The sequence below is a fragment of the Pygocentrus nattereri genome, chromosome 25, assembly GCF_015220715.1.
Source record: "Pygocentrus nattereri isolate fPygNat1 chromosome 25, fPygNat1.pri, whole genome shotgun sequence".
Taxonomy (NCBI): domain Eukaryota; kingdom Metazoa; phylum Chordata; class Actinopteri; order Characiformes; family Serrasalmidae; genus Pygocentrus; species Pygocentrus nattereri.
Window position 1 is genome coordinate 29,584,196 of NC_051235.1, and position 17,500 is coordinate 29,601,695.

The 17,500-nt window shown below is 44.3% G+C and overlaps 2 protein-coding genes across 4 annotated transcripts in view; one reads left to right on the forward strand and one right to left on the reverse strand.

The window, feature by feature from the left end:
• itfg1 (integrin alpha FG-GAP repeat containing 1) overlaps window positions 1–14,156 on the reverse strand; it is a 266,804-nt gene extending 252,648 nt beyond the window's left edge. Inside the window, exons 1-6 of the mRNA XM_037534550.1 lie at window positions 13,936–14,156; window positions 9,461–9,545; window positions 9,197–9,339; window positions 8,673–8,730; window positions 7,967–8,041; window positions 3,696–3,790 (exon numbers count right to left, since the gene is read on the reverse strand). Of these exons, the coding sequence (XP_037390447.1) occupies window positions 3,696–3,790; window positions 7,967–8,041; window positions 8,673–8,730; window positions 9,197–9,339; window positions 9,461–9,545; window positions 13,936–14,119 (640 nt within the window). The 5' untranslated portion in view covers window positions 14,120–14,156. The remainder of the gene's footprint in view (window positions 1–3,695; window positions 3,791–7,966; window positions 8,042–8,672; window positions 8,731–9,196; window positions 9,340–9,460; window positions 9,546–13,935) is intronic.
• A 206-nt stretch (window positions 14,157–14,362) lies between these two features.
• phkb (phosphorylase kinase, beta) overlaps window positions 14,363–17,500 on the forward strand; it is a 184,849-nt gene continuing 181,711 nt past the window's right edge. For 2 of the 3 annotated variants that reach the window (XM_037534548.1, XM_037534547.1), the window contains exon 1: window positions 14,363–14,457. In XM_037534548.1, the coding sequence (XP_037390445.1) occupies window positions 14,394–14,457 (64 nt within the window). In that variant the 5' untranslated portion in view covers window positions 14,363–14,393. Of the gene's footprint in view, window positions 14,458–16,905; window positions 17,024–17,500 lie in introns of all 3 variants that reach the window. The other variant, XM_037534549.1, reaches the window with a different exon arrangement.

The following is a 17,500-nucleotide window of genomic DNA, read 5'->3' on the forward strand; positions in this document are numbered from 1 at the left end:
GACTGCTCTGAAACGCGATTGGGAGGCAGTAAATCGGCCCCTCAAACACAACTCGATTCTCTCTCCAACTGTCGACCAAAACTTAAACCAGTCTGCAGACTTTAGTTTCCCACAAATGGGGAAATTTCATCTCCGCATTTAACCCATCCATGAAGTGAAACACCACACACACACACACACACACACACACACACACACACACACACACTGCAGTGAGCAAACTTGCCCGGAGAGGTAGGCAGCCCTATCCACGGCGCCCGGGAAGCAATTGGGGGTTAGGTGTCTTGCTCAAGGACACCTCAGTCATGGACTGTCGGTGCTGGGGTAGGAACCGGCAACCTTCCGGTCACAGGACCAGTTCCCTAACCTCCAGCCCAAGAGTGCCCCCAGAGACGACCAGCTCAGACACCAAACTGAGAATCGGGGCTACAATCGGGGTAAAAGTCGTGTTGCATAACCCCGGCTTTCCCCCCCGGATTTCACAAAGTTTCCATATAACCATTTCAGATTTGCTTACTTTTGGGAAATAATGAAAATTTTCCATCTAGATAGTCTACAAAATTTGAGTCTTGTATTGAGGTCAATACACACTCCACCCCACACACCTTCTGTCTCAACTGATGCAGCTTTGTTCATGCAAAATTCAGTAAATTAACAGTCATTGTGTATTAAAGCGTGCAGAAGAGAGTTCTCTGTGGGGGACCAGTGGCTTCCACACATTTGCCTACACCTGCAGATAGACAGATTACTGGGTTACTGTTATCCCAGGTGGTTGCTAAGGTGTTGCTAGGCCATGGCTATGGTCCCCTATCCTAGGGGCTTGCAAAGGTGCTGTTAGGTCATTGGTAAGTTTTCCCAGGTGATTGCTAAGGTATTGTTAGGCTATTGCCATGGTATCCCAGGTGGTTGCCAAGCTGATGGGATGGTACATAGCAACATACATACAAATAAACACATTATATATGTGTATATCCCTCCTGCCAGATCAAAACCTTGTGTGTCCAAAAAGAACTTTACAGGAGAAGGAAAGACATGCTCTACTTTTAATGTAAGTTAATGGAACCAGACACCCCCCCAACCAAGTGATTTTGGGTCATTTCTGTTGGTCCATTCATTATAAAATTTACAAACAATATATAGGACTACATGTATTTTCAAATTATGCTAAAAACTGAAAAACGACATAACACACGAGTGAACACTGGCTGAAAAAGTCCGTACAGCAGGTTCGTGTAAAGCAAATTAAATAAATAAATAAATAAAAGGGCTTTATTATGTCCACGTGAGGTAAGTACAAGCAGTGAGGAGAACTGCACCTGCACGCCTGTGGCTGAACTCAGGGAGGTGAATTAAATGCTGATCCCGTCTCTGCTGGCCTGTGCCTCACTGCTGCGTCGCGTGATCTGGAGTGCATTGTTTCAAATCTCTAGGCGGGTTAATTATTAATTACACAACCAGTTTAAACATCACAGCCCAGTGAGCAAATATGGGCGAGTTACACTCCTCCACCCGGCCACTCGCGCGCCGCCGGCTCCACCAGGACCTGGCGCTGCTGAACCGGAAGCTCAGCGGAGAAAAGGCTCCGTCTGTAGTGACACGGTTGTGAGTGACAGAAACGCAGCCAGCAAAAACAATCGGGCGGATGAAGCCGATTTATTTATTCACTGGCGAAGAAAATGGAAATCCTCGCCTCCCTCAGTCAAGTTGAAAATTGTGTAAGCGCAGTAACACTTCAATCCGCCACTGCAGGGCTTAAGAGGCACTTAAAGAGCCGGTCTGAGCTTTAAACCATCGAGGGAATCAAAAAAAAAAAAGAAAAAAAAAAAAAAAAGAGAGAGAGAGAGAGAGAGAGAGAGAGAGACACAGAGAGACAGAGAGAGAGAAAGAGAGAGACAGAGAAACAGAGAAACAGAGAGAGAGAGAGAGAGAGAGAGAGAGGGAGAGAGAGGGAGAGAGAGAGAGAGAGAAACAGAGAGAGAGAGAGAGAGAGAAACAGAGAGAGAGAGAGAGAGAGAGAGAGAGAGAGAGAGAGAGAGAGAGAGAGAGAGAGAGAGAGAGAGAGAAAGAAAGAGAGAGATAGAGAAACAGAGAGAGAGAGAGAGAGAGAGAGAGAGTGAGAGAGTGAGAGTGTGTGTGTGTGTGTGTGTGTGTGTGTGTGTGTGTGTGTGTGTGTGTATCTCTCAATATCTCTCTCTCATGCCTTTAGAAAGCCTAGAAGCCATAATATCAACACGGACGTGAGCGTTTTCAATATATCAATACTTTAAACAAATAAAAAACAAACACAGCTGCTCAACCTGTTTTCTTCAGATAAGAGTAAGACAAACAACCCAAACCTTTAATTAGTATGTATAAAAAAAATCTAATAAAAATAATAAAAAGTTTGGAATCTCTGCTTAATGTAAACCTCGACATCGCGCTCTTCTCCGGACGTGAACGTGGCAGTTTCACATCAGCCCATCAGAGCTTTAACATTCACACGGTCAGCTCTCCACATCACACCAACTGGAAGACAAACAGCAGCCCATCTTCGACTGAAGTAAGTGACACTCAGAGAATCACAGCCTGTTTACTGTCCCAACAGTAAACCACGCCGCCCTGTACCATCATGAATACCGGCTTCTGAACTGTGCACTGATAACAAGCTGAGTGGTCTTTAGCCTGGAGGACCTTCTGGATCCTGTTTATAACCGGATACTTCTTTAAGAGTTTAACAGCGTTTGTGGATGCAGTGATGAACTGTGTTCAGACAGTGGTTTTCAGAAGTGTTTCTGAGCCCATGCAGTGATTTCCACTACAGAATCATGTCTGATTTTAATGCAGTGCCGTCTGAGGGCCCAAAGATCACGGCCAGCAGATACTGGTGTTCAGCCTCGTCCCTCACAGACAGAGATTTCTCCAGATTCTCTGAGTCTTTAATAATATTCTGCACCGTAGACGATGAAAAGCAGAAGCTCTTTGCTGTTTTATGTTGAGAAACGTTCTTCTTGAGTTGTTGCTCTATTTGATGGTGCTGTCTATCACAGAGTGGTGACCCCTCCTCATCTTCACTTCTGAAAGACTCCGCCTCTCTGAGATGCTCTTTCATACCCAATCATGTTACTGACCTGTTGCCAATGAACCACCAGGTGTTTTTTTCCCAACTTTACCAGCCTTTTGTTTCCTCCGTCCCAACTTTTTTGGAAAGTGTTGTTGCCATGAAATTCAAAATAGGCAGATTTTTTTCAAAAAACAATAAAATTCCTATTTTCAATAAAATACAGTGTTTAAATGGTTTGCACATTGTTGCATTTTGCACATCATTTACATTTTGCACAACATCCCAACTGCACCTCTGATCAGAATAACAACGCAAATGAGCTCCAGTTCAGCTGATCAAACAAGGATGAATCCAAAGGTCAGTACAGAGTGGTCAAAAACAGTAAGAAGTCTAAATTATGGATAACATACACCACATTTTTGCCTTGATGATTATAGACCCTCTCACCAAACCCCACTCATCAGACCAAAGGTCCACCCCTGGTTTCAGGCTAAGACACCAAAAGCACAAGGACAGTCTTTATTCAAAAACCAGAACTGACTCGAACGAGAGCCAAAGAGACCTTTCAGGTCTTGTAGATTGTCTGAGTTGCCTGAAAGACAGCTGGACCATTAACAAAGCAGAACAGGTTCATAAAACCGAACGTTTCACTCACCAGCAGTGAAGTCCTTGTTAAGGTCGATGAAAGCGTTCGAGTGAGGAACACGGATCTTCACATTAGTGCTGAGGGCCTTCTCACACTTAAGTATCCTGCGAAACAAACGAGCAAAGAAACACAACAATTAGGGATGATATCAGATTCACATCGCTGTCGGATTACCGGGTTCCACGACTTTTACCCTGATTTTAGTCCCGATTGTCAGTCTGAGTCTGAGCTGGTCGACTCTAGTCTTCAGATTTTTAGGTCAGTCAGAGTCGACAGTTGGGAAGATAGAGTCAAGTCGTGTTTGAGGGGCACAGACTCAGATTTTTGGCCTCCCGATCGCATTTCAGAGCAGTCAGAGTTAATCAAATGTTAGATCTTTTCAAGCGGACTCAGTGTAATCTGATCTGATCAGATCAGTGACTGAAACTGAATAGATTCCTGCAACAACCAATAAAAACAGAGCATGAAAGAAGACAATACAGCAAATAAACAAAGAAATGACAAAAAGTCTCTCACATGCACAGTGAAGCATTTTAATGAGCTGAGTTAAAGGCACAATCGAGGTTATGTATGTTTAAAATTCTAAACAATACAAATCAATGATTCAGCCTTTGACCAAACCATCGCCACAGCAGCTTTTCTACCTTGTGCCACACTGTGCACAGAATCTAAAAGCGGGTGGTGATGTAAATTAGCGGAACAATACAGTCTCTACAGCGGAGGTGTCAAACTCAACCACACTGTTAACAACCCTCAAAAAGTTGCAACAGCAGTTTTAAGGTCCAATTGTGAAGTTTTTTCAGGTGAAAATTTAATATCTGTACCTTTTCATAACCGAATGTTTAAAACAGAACAGTAGAATAAAAGCCTGGAGGCGAGGCGGGGTGTGTGGAGTCAGTACAGCTTAGAACAGATCATTTCAGTGGATTATGGTCCAGTTATGTTCCTTGACTAAAGGTGGACCTTTAGTCAGGGATGCTATTGATAAGGAAGCATACAGCTGCTCCCCCTTCCCCCCCTCTGGGTAGGTCAAACCACAACTTGGTGAACCTCAGTCCCTGGTATGTGCCGCTGGTGAAGAGTCAGCCTGTGACCACGCGGACAGTGAGTAGATGGCCTGAGGATACTTACGAGGCACTGCAGGATTGCTTTGAGGTTACTGATTGGCCGGCACTCTGTAAGCCGCAGGGAGAGGACATTGACGGGTTCACAGGGAGCATCATGGACTACATTAACTTCCGTGTGGACTCCACTGTCCCAACAAGGACTTAAATGTTACCCAAACAACAAGCCGTGGGCAACACAGGACATTAAAGCTCTCCTCAACCAAAAAAGGCCTTCAGAGCTGGAGACAGAGGAGGTGGGAACGATCCAGAGGGAACTGAAGTCCTGACTCCTCTGCTGCAGATCCACAGCAGCCCACTTCACTTACCCTCCCTCTCCCTCCTGATAGCCTGTGACAGCCCACCTCACACCTCCACCTGTCACCTATACAGTGAGTCCATCACTGCTGACCAGATGAGAAGACAACTGAAGAGACTCCAGACAAACAAGGCTGCAGGCCCTGATGGGGTCCCCCCCAGGGTGCTTAAAGCCTGTGACTCCCAGCTTTGTGGGAGATGCCCTGCATTATTCCAGTTCCAAAGACACTGCGACTACAGGCCAGTGGCACTGACGTCCCACGTCGTGAAGACCATGGAGAGGTTTTTCTTGGATTAGCTCCAGCCCATGGTCCAGCCACTTCTGGACCCCTCCAGTTCACCTATCAGACCTGCCTGGGAGTTGAGGACGCCATCATCTACCTGCTCAACCGAGTATGTGCTCACCTCGATAAGCCAGCCAGCTCAGTGAGGGTCATGTTTTTTGACTTCTCCAGCACATTTAACACCCCCTGGCCTGCTCTTCTGTGTGATAAGCTCACAGTGATGCAAGTAGATGCCCCCCTCCGTGTCCTGGATCATTGACTACCTGACTGCCAGACCACAGTGTGTATGCCTGCAGCACTGTGTGTCGGACAAAGTGGTCAGCAACATTGGACAAGGAACTGTCCTCTCTCCCTTCCTCTTCACCCTCTACACCACGGACTTCAGCTACTGCACATCTTGCTACCTTCAGAAGTTTTCTGATGACTCTGCAATAGTTCAATGTATCAGCAGGGGTGATAAGGATGAGTATAGGGCGACGGTGAAAAACTTTGTCGCATAGCATGAGCTGAACCATCTGCAGCTCAACGTGACAAAGACAAAGGAACTGGTGGTGGACCTGAGGAGGGACAAGGCACGGGTGACCCTTGTGCTCATCAGAAGGGTCAGTGTGGACACTGTGGATGATTACAAACATCTGGGTGTGTATATTGACAATAAACTGGACTGGGCTAAGAACACTGACGCCCTCTACAGGAAGGGCCAAAGTCGCCTATTTTCTGAGGCGCCTGAGGTCCTTCAACATCTGCTGGACTATGCTCATGATCTTCTATGAGTCTGTGGTGGTGAGTGCTATCCTCTATGCTGTTGCATGCTGGGGAAGCAGGCTGGGGAAGCAGGCTGAGGGTGGCAGACACCAACAGACTCAACAGACTGATCCGCAAGGCCGGTGATGTTGTGGGTGTGGAGCTGGACTCGCTGACGGCCGTGTCGGAGAGGAGGACGCTGTCTAAGCTGCAGGCCATTATGGACAATGGCTCCCACCCACTCTACGACACGGTGATGAGACACAGGAGCTCATTCAGTGCCAGACTCATTCTACCGAAATGACCACAGAGCGCCACAGGAGGTCATTCTTACCTGTGGCAATCAAACTCTACACCCTCAGTGTGTGATACTATGGTTCATCTGTGCAATATCACAGCCACTTTACTGTATTCGTAAGAATTTACACGTGTACATATTGCAAATTTCTCTTTTTCGTTTTAAATTATATCCTGTCTTGCGCACGATGACCGCTGGGATAGGCTCCAGCGCCCCCTGCAACCCTGAGGGAGAAGTGGCTTAGACAGTGTGTGTGTGTGTGTGTGTGTGTGTGTGTGTGTGTGTGTGTGTGTGTGCGCTTCAAATGATTAAAGTGTTCATTCTTTTACATAAATGGTTGCACCTGTAATAACTGTAATTTCCCTCTGGGATCAATAAAGTATTCTGATTCTGACACCCTTGAGGATCCCACCCCAGTGATAAAAGGGGCACTGACCCAGAGACAGATAAGTACCTTTATTTCTGAGAGTGTACATAAAAGGGTCATATTAAAACTCAACAAATCCGTAACCTGTGTACTCGACCTTGAAATACAACATGAATGCCTGAAATATTCAATATTTACTGGTCTCCAGGATGCCAGTCTTTTAAACCTACCTATTATCCTGGTTTAGTCACCTGCCATCTGTTCTTCGCTGCAAGTGTTTATACTGATTGAACTGCTGGTGAAAGTTGTGGCAGAATTAAGGTGTAACCACCGTCTCATAGATCGTTGGAGCACAACTGGTGCTGCAAAGCATGACGGGGATTGTAGTGCAGCCCACTTAAAATTAAAGTCCTTCTACAGGCCAAACAGGAGTTTGTCACAAGCCTGATCCGGCCCACGTGTGCGATAGTGAGCGTAGAAACAAGGAGGTGGTCATAACGTTATGCTTGATCGGTGTAGATGCTGGTACTACAAAGGTCGACTTCTTTGCCTCTGTTTACCAGTGATCGTGATTAGGTGTGTAAGGCTGGGTTGACGAATCTGACACTCATGGACAAAGATGAAGTGTAAGGTTTATAAAAGGGAGAACTGACCGATATAACAGGGTTAACACCAGACTAGGTCAGAAACCAGATCAACAAAACACAACACACGGGTCAGATCAACAACCGAGGACCGCAATCAAAGTGCAAACACACAAATCCGAGAATCAGTGACAAGAAACAAAACGAGGTCACACACAAAGAACGGCTTGATACACACTTAAGGTGATCGGCTGGTTGGCTTGGTTGATCGTCTGACCGCTCGATCAGGGCTGGTCTGGACCGCTAATCGGGGGTTGGTTCCCCCTCAAACTGAACACCAAATCAGATCCAACCAAATCGGGCTTAACAAAGGGCTAAAAATCACACAGGGTGGGCCTGGATAAGACAAGGCTACATCATATATCTAAAAGACAATTCAGACTTTGGGCTTAAAATGATCCCAGTTAGCTTCTAAATAAATATATAATATGATAAATTGAATGTTAAGTACTTCCCTGAGCAAAAACACAAAAAGATACTCTGATTATGATCAAGAAGGCGTTTCTGCTAAAACGGCCTCACCTGTTACGGAGATAGCAAACTTCCGTAGAATCGCTCACCACTCCGAAAACATCTGGAATCATGTCCCCATTAAAGCTGCAATGGAAGAACAGAAGCACAGACACACTCAAAAAACTCACAATACACTCGATTAACGTTTAGGATACTAACGAAATGTGACTTGGTCCTCTCCACCTTGCCAAAGCATCAAAATGTAACAAGGTACAAGGTAGTTGTTTCCAGTAAAGTAGCCAGGGAGTGGAAGTACAAGGTAGGTGTTTCTAATAAAGTGGCCAGTGAGTAGAAGCACAAGGTGGGTGTTTCCAATAAAGGGGCCAGTGAGTAGAAGCATATATGGTATATCCATTTTTATTGCCAAAGTAATACCTTCACCGTTTACTCTGCTCTGGCAGTTTGTACATTGTGTGTTAGACAGAAGTGTCTATGGGTCGTGGGTTGAGTCTCATAACAACCAGTTTCAACACAATCAGTCAGAAAGTGAAAAGTTAGCTGATCCTATACAAGGAACACGCTTAAATTTGGCAATTTTGGCATACAGTCCCTATTTATTTGTCCCCCCAATATCTTAAATTCAGCAAACAAAGTAACCGTGCTCTTAAATGTGCACAACTGTGTCTCTGTAGAGGACGTGTTCACTTACTTATACTTAGACAATCAACAAAAACACAGAATTACACAAAACACAAAATGGTCTGAATGCACTTACTCCATGACAAGAGGCTGATCGTTAAACGTCTTATTGAGGTCAGTCCTTCCACTCTGATCTATGAGAGAACATTGAGAAGAAACACGAGTAAAAACATTTCACAGACTATCAAAACTGTACACTGTAAAATAGCACAAATTAAAGTGGCCAGTGAGTGGAAGCACAAGGTGGGTGTTTCTAATAAAGTGGCCAGTGAGTGGAAGCACAAAGTGGGTGTTTCCAATAAAGTGGCCAGTGAGTGGAAGCACAAAGTGGGTGTTTCCAATAAAGTGGCCAGTGAGTGGAAGCACAAGGTGGGTGTTTCCAATAAAGTGGCCAGTGAGTGGAAGCACAAGGTGGGTGTTTCCAGTAAAGTGGCCAGTGAGTGGAAGCACAAGGTGGGTGTTTCCAATAAAGTGGCCAGTGAGTGGAAGCACAAGGTGGGTGTTTCCAATAAAGTGGCCAGTGAGTGGAAGCACAAGGTGGGTGTTTCCAATAAAGTGGCCAGTTACTGCGAGTCTCTAATTCTACATCCACAGCCTTACTCAGAGTTTGGTTGTTCCCCCAGAAGATGAACACTTTTGTCTGCTGGGTGTCTGAGCCTTTCGGATGGCCGGTGAGAAGAACGTCCATTTGAGAATCTCCATCATAATCTCCTGGGACGACGCTGCTGATGACGCTGATGTCACTGAAAGAGCAAAAACAAGCCAACAAGAAAAGAACAAGCATCAGTTAAAGGCCCACAGCAGTGTCACTTACAGAATCTCACTCGTGGAGGACTTTATACGATCTTGCTGGTGAAGTGTTACCTGGGGAAATCATCCTTACTGAGATGCACTTTAGGCCTGAAATAAGGAGCTTTGAGATCAGCCAGGAAAATCAGCAGCTCTGACTCTGAAAGAAATGAGAATTAGAGTTATTTATTAATCGACAGCCAGCAAACCAACCATAAACATGCCAAATACGTAATACTCTAAAATGAACACAGCTTCTGAAACATCACGGGGCCGAGACTCAGACGAGACTCAGACGAGACTCAGACGAGACTCTTCTGAAAAGACTGGAACTATCTAGAGGAGCAAATGACTGTGTGGAACCCACACAGGACAGATGACGTAGAACATGGTGGAACACACCAGGACAGTAGATCTCCAAAACCATGGTTGGTGACCACTGGTCTAGAACATGGTTGGAACACACATAGGTCAGTAGATCTAGAACTTGTTGGACACATACAGGATGGCAGACATAGAACATTGTGGAACACATTCAGGTTAATAGATATAAAATATGGTGGGACACATGTAGAATGACTACAGCATGGTGAAACGGTACATTTACAGCATGACAGATCTAGAACATGGTCAGAACAGATGGCAGATCTAGAACTTGGTAGACACAAACAGGATGATAGATATAGGAGATGGTGGAACACATAGGTATATCTAGAACTTGATGGACCCTTGCAGGATGGCATCTAGGACATGGTGGAACACATATGGGATGGCAAAACTAGATCTAGAACTTTGTGGAGACATACACAAGGACATATGTAGAACATGACAGAACACATACAGGATGACAGATAGAGAACATGGTGGAACACATACAGGAAGATCTAGAGCTTGGTGGACATGTACAGGATGACAGAACTAGGACATAGTGATCCAGAGCATGGTCAGAACAGATGGAAGATCTAGAACTTGGTAGCCACATACAGCGCAATAAATGAAGAACTTGGTGGACACACACAGGATGCCATTTAGAACATGGAGGAACACATACAGCGCAGCAGATCTAGAACTTGGTGGGGGCATACATAAGGATAAATCTAGAGCATGGTGGAACACAAAAGTAGATCTAGAATTTGGTGAACGTATACAGAATGACATCTAGAATATGGTGGATATATAGGATGACAGACCTAGGGCACAGTGGAACAGACACAGCATGAGAGATCCAGATCATGATCAAAACAGATAGCAGACCTAGAACTTGGTTGACACATATGGAATGATAGCTACAGAACAAGGTGTATCTCAAAGATAAATCTAGAACTTTGTAGAGACATACAGGATGATAGCTACAGAACAAGGTGGATCTCAAAGATAGATCTAGAACTTGGTGGACACATACAGAATGATAGCTACAGAACAAGGTGGATCTCAAAGATAGATCTAGAACTTGGTAGACACATACAGGATGATAGCTACAGAACAAGGTGGATCTCGAAGACAGATCTAGAACTTGGTAGACACATACAGGATGATAGCTACAGAACAAGGTGGATCTCGAAGACAGATCTAGAACTTGGTAGACACATACAGGATGATAGCTACAGAACAAGGTGGATCTCGAAGACAGATCTAGAACTTGGTAGACACATACAGGATGATAGCTACAGAACAAGGTGGATCTCAAAGATAGATCTACAACTTGGTAGACACATACAGGATGATAGCTACAGAACAAGGTGGATCTCAAAGATAGATCTAGAACTTGGTAGACACATACAGGATGATAGCTACAGAACAAGGTGGATCTCAAAGATAGACCTAGAACTTGGTGGACACATACAGAATGATAGCAACAGAACAAGGTGGATCTCGAAGACAGATCTAGAACTTGGTAGACACATACAGAATGATAGCAACAGAACAAGGTGGATCTCAAAGATAGATCTAGAACTTGGTAGACACATACAGGATGATAGCTACAGAACAAGGTGGATCTCAAAGATAGATCTAGAACTTGGTAGACACATACAGGATGATAGCTACAGAACAAGGTGGATCTCAAAGATAGATCTAGAACTTGGTAGACACATACAGAATGATAACTACAGAACAAGGTGGATCTCAAAGATAGATCTAGAACTTGGTAGACACATACAGGATGATAGCAACAGAACAAGGTGGATCTCGAAGACAGATCTAGAACTTGGTAGACACATACAGGATGATAGCTACAGAACAAGGTGGATCTCAAAGATAGATCTAGAACTTGGTAGACACATACAGGATGATAGCTACAGAACAAGGTGTATCTCAAAGATAAATCTAGAACTTTGTAGAGACATACAGGATGATAGCTACAGAACAAGGTGGATCTCAAAGATAGATCTAGAACTTGGTGGACACATACAGAATGATAGCTACAGAACAAGGTGGATCTCAAAGATAGATCTAGAACTTGGTAGACACATACAGGATGATAGCTACAGAACAAGGTGGATCTCGAAGACAGATCTAGAACTTGGTAGACACATACAGGATGATAGCTACAGAACAAGGTGGATCTCGAAGACAGATCTAGAACTTGGTAGACACATACAGGATGATAGCTACAGAACAAGGTGGATCTCGAAGACAGATCTAGAACTTGGTAGACACATACAGGATGATAGCTACAGAACAAGGTGGATCTCAAAGATAGATCTACAACTTGGTAGACACATACAGGATGATAGCTACAGAACAAGGTGGATCTCAAAGATAGATCTAGAACTTGGTAGACACATACAGGATGATAGCTACAGAACAAGGTGGATCTCAAAGATAGACCTAGAACTTGGTGGACACATACAGAATGATAGCAACAGAACAAGGTGGATCTCGAAGACAGATCTAGAACTTGGTAGACACATACAGGATGATAGCTACAGAACAAGGTGGATCTCAAAGATAGATCTACAACTTGGTAGACACATACAGGATGATAGCTACAGAACAAGGTGGATCTCAAAGATAGATCTAGAACTTGGTAGACACATACAGAATGATAACTACAGAACAAGGTGGATCTCAAAGATAGATCTAGAACTTGGTAGACACATACAGGATGATAGCAACAGAACAAGGTGGATCTCGAAGACAGATCTAGAACTTGGTAGACACATACAGGATGATAGCTACAGAACAAGGTGGATCTCAAAGATAGATCTAGAACTTGGTGGACACATACAGAATGATAGCAACAGAACAAGGTGGATCTCGAAGACAGATCTAGAACTTGGTAGACACATACAGAATGATAGCAACAGAACAAGGTGGATCTCAAAGATAGATCTAGAACTTGGTAGACACATACAGGATGATAGCTACAGAACAAGGTGGATCTCAAAGATAGATCTAGAACTTGGTAGACACATACAGGATGATAGCTACAGAATAAGGTGGATCTCAAAGATAGATCTAGAACTTGGTAGACACATACAGAATGATAACTACAGAACAAGGTGGATCTCAAAGATAGATCTAGAACTTGGTAGACACATACAGGATGATAGCAACAGAACAAGGTGGATCTCGAAGACAGATCTAGAACTTGGTAGACACATACAGGATGATAGCTACAGAACAAGGTGGATCTCAAAGATAGACCTAGAACTTGGTGGACACATACAGAATGATAGCAACAGAACAAGGTGGATCTCGAAGACAGATCTAGAACTTGGTAGACACATACAGAATGATAGCAACAGAACAAGGTGGATCTCAAAGATAGATCTAGAACTTGGTAGACACATACAGGATGATAGCTACAGAACAAGGTGGATCTCAAAGATAGATCTAGAACTTGGTAGACACATACAGGATGATAGCTACAGAACAAGGTGGATCTCAAAGATAGATCTAGAACTTGGTAGACACATACAGAATGATAACTACAGAACAAGGTGGATCTCAAAGATAGATCTAGAACTTGGTAGACACATACAGGATGATAGCAACAGAACAAGGTGGATCTCGAAGACAGATCTAGAACTTGGTAGACACATACAGGATGACATCTAGAGCACAGTGGAACACTTATAGGATGATCAATCTAGAACATGTTAGGGAAGCAGCTCAGGGCGAGATTAAAGCAAGTGAAGAGTTCATGCAGTAAACAAACATGACAGAGGTTCCTGTGAGCCCTCCAAACGTTTTAAAGTGGACCCCCGAGGTGACAGTCGTTCATTAGACGTTGTGCTGGGCGTGTAAACAATTTAAGATCTTAAAATTTGTAGGAAAAAGTTCATCATGAGTTTAAACCAGAACTGGAGGTTAGAGAACCAGCCAGAGCTCACAGGGGAGAGAGTTAGCAGCTCTGACGCTAAAGTCCGTCCCAAAACAGCAGCTCGGCGGTTCGGGGCGGTTTTTGACGGCAGATTATCAATTAAACAGACATAATAAGCCACCGTAGTGCGCGAAGCTCGGACCAGGACAACATACAGACCTTTAAATCAGCCCACTGACCAGGACAGTTAGCGTTAGCCACTTAGCCTCAGCCCTGTACTTACGTTGCCTGATGACGAAAATATCGGTCTGTTTATCCGAGTTAAAATCACCAAAAGCGGCCACCGTCCCCTCATTTTCAGTGCCGAACAAGTCAGTGGTCACGTCCTGGAGCCCAGACGCGAAACGAGGCACGAAAAACGCCCAAATTAAGGTTAAAATCAAGGAGCTGCAGCAGGTCGGCCACATCCTAACAGCCGGAGACACAGCAAAAACTACAAACGTCGCCGTACGGCGCGCCGCTTTACGACACCAAAAAAACATTAAAGAAACAAACGAAGAAATGCGAGCCACGCGTCTTGTCCGAAGCGCAGGAAATCGCTCGTGAGTGAACTTGAAATATTACAAATGGAAATAAATGACAAAAATAACATTTTAAAGGCGATTTAAACCGCTTCGCTGACGTCACCGGGCGCTGGTGTTTACGTCAGTGTCGCGCCGAAGTGTCAGTGTTGCAGTAAACATGGCCACTTTGGCAGATGTCGGCTGGAAGCTGCTGGAGTTTAAAGCCAGGTCCAGACGTTCAGGTTGGGGGTTTTTATTTCACGGCTTACGAGTGTGGGTTCTGTTTCCAGCCGTGCTTTTCGCCCCGTGTCGTGCGGGTATAGACGCGGTAAAGCTGCATGTTTACGCTGGCTGTGTGTGTCCGAGTGATAGACAGCTGAAGGCTCCTAAAGGTCAGCCCCAAAGAGGGGCTATTTTAAGACCCCAGGACCGCATCCACCAGGGTTGCTGTTTAGAACGGGACCTTCATTAACTTTGCATCTTCGCTGTTAAAGGTTCAGGCCTCGTTTGGGCTTAGCCCGGCCTAACCCGAGCCCCCTGTGTGGCCTGTGCACTGTTTACATCGCCTTTGCATTGGATCCCATGCACAACAGGGCCTTAATGAGTCCATTAGCCTTCCATCATCACCATTACAGAAGCTTCAGGCCTAGTTTCAACCATCTGCTATCCAGTATGTGGCCTTTGCATTGCTGAGCAGGAGTTTTTTTCGTCCACACTGCAAAAAATATGTTATATTTGCAAGTAAAATCACCTTACGTGCGGTCAATATTCCTAATATTCCTCATTGGTATGATTTTTCTAAGCTTATTTGACTTATTTTAAGTCATCTCGTGTAGAAATAGCATCATATCTCATTAGCGGAGGAGTTTGCTTGTTTACTTGCATTTTTTTTTAAGTAATAATACAAGAATGACCTGCTAAGATGCCCTAATGGCTAGAAATAGGTGCAATGATTGCATAATAGGCTTCTAATGGGAATTAATAGATATAACAGTGCACCAAGTAGAAGGAACTGAACTGGATTTGAAACTCCTGCTTTAGACTGTGCAGCCAAAGTATCTCATCATGCCTCATAAGCTGATTGCGAGTGTTTTATTAAAGGGGGACTCCACCAGTTTTTTCCAAAATTCAGCATAATTTAGTCCTGGTTATTTAGTAAATACTCATTCTGGGAATTTGTTTTCCTTCGCAGTGCTGGTGAGATGGGGGTCGGCGTGTCTACAACACAAATACAGCTGTTAATTACTATCCAAAACCACTATAGGACCTACAGGTGTCTTCTGAGTTCTTTTGGTGACTAGTTTCAGTCAATCAGTTAATCAGTTAACCTTTGTTATATATAACAAGCCATAAAAGTAAATTCACTGATACAAATGACTCAGATCATGTAAGTATGAAAGAAAATAATAAAAATATGTAAAAATATTTTTAAAATATCAAAATAAAATGAAAGGAGGATAAGAGCAAAAGGACAACTAAACTAGGCAACTATCATAAAATAAGAAGATGAATAATAATAATAAACAAACACATAAATAGTAAGAGAATGAAAGTAATAATAGAGAGACATGTGGACTAGAATAGACCGTTTAACACCAAACCACTCTGGGTGACTTTGGCCCAGTCCCATTTCTTCTGTTTACCCCTACCCCTTGTTTTCGAGTGTCACCTTAACCCCTTAGAACTGAGCTACAGGGCAGTGGTTGAGATCTTCCCTCTGAAATGAGACCCTCTAATAAAAGAGCATCACTTCATTAACAGCTTCCAGCGCCGCTCTGTAGGCGACCCTGCCCGTCTGCAGGGACAGCAGAGGAGGGGAAAGTTCAGCTCCTCACTGCTGGGCTTTAGTTACATTTAGGGATCATACGCCTTCAAAGAAGGGGGCAGTTATTTATTATCACACCCCCCTAATTCTTCAGTGGTGTGAAGCTGAAGGCGGATATTCTCCAGATTCTTGTTCGAATTTTTCCCGTTCCACCTTAAATGGTACAGCAGTTACATTCTGGAGCTTCAGGCGTCAGAACTGCTGGACTATTTAAGGCGGAACGGGAAAGTTAGCCAGTTAGCTACCAAGACATTAGCATGCTATTAGTGAATTTTTATGCTCATTATGACAAAAACGACCAAAATCCACTGAAACGACACTAAACTAAGATAAAACAGTGGATGTCGTAACTTTTTAGCGGAGAAAATTCTCACGTTTGTGGGTTTCTTTGGTCTCTTGTTCTCCGTTCCGCCGGTTTTTCTGTTTTTCGCATAACTCTCAATTTGGAGTCTCTGAAAAACTTCCAGTTGGAGGGTCACGTAGCCCCAACACTTCGCCCCACCCTTCCATCTCAACAAGAACCGGGACACCCTACACCTAGACATGAACATAGGGCAAAGGGCTGAGTGACCGGGGCGAGGGGTGAAATGGGACTGGGCCTTTGTTTACAGTTCAACCGTTTAATTCTGCTGAATTCTTGGAAACTTGGTGGACTTGCCCTTTAACAGAACTGCACTACACCATGTAATTCTGAAACCGCATGCTTGAGGTCACCAACCGTCAACTTTTAGCTGTTCATGGTCCACTGACAGTTGTTTGATCCACTCTAATTGTGTTGCATGTTGATTGTGAAACTGCTTGATGACTTGCTGTGTAATTGCCTGTAATTTGTCCTTCTTCCACTGACGCTCCACTAACCCTGCAGAGTTTCAGTAGCGTTGTAGTGTAGCTGAGAGCGAGGATTGCGGTAGAGCTCGCCTAACGAAAAATGGCCTCCACTGCAAATGAGAATTCCAGTCCGCGACACAAATTCAACAGATATGGTAAGTTGTGTAGCAGTGAATGGCTTCATATTTACCCCCTACATAAACTACATAAACCTACATGAACCCACATAAACCACAGCTCCAGTTCCAAAGGCCTAATAGTAGGGCTGGGCGATAAAACGATGACGATAATTATCGCAATATAACTAAGAAATGGCAGATAAATTTCCGATATAATACACCATTCTCACTCTTTCACGTTCAGCAACAGCCCTGGTGGCGTTTCCTACTGCAAGGAAAGCGACACTACTCCGCTGTCGCCAGGAGAGGGCGCACATCCGAGTTTTTCAACGTGGTTAGAGAGGCCAGTGAAATGAGTCTTAGCAACGTCTGAAAGGTGGAGTTATACATTCCCTGTCCGAGCGGACGACCGGCGATCTGTTCTCAGAGTGTGAGCGACGAGGTCAGTGGCGTAGTTAACCCTACTGTCCTACAGTGGACTCGCCTCTTTCCTCACGTCCTGACAAGCTTTAG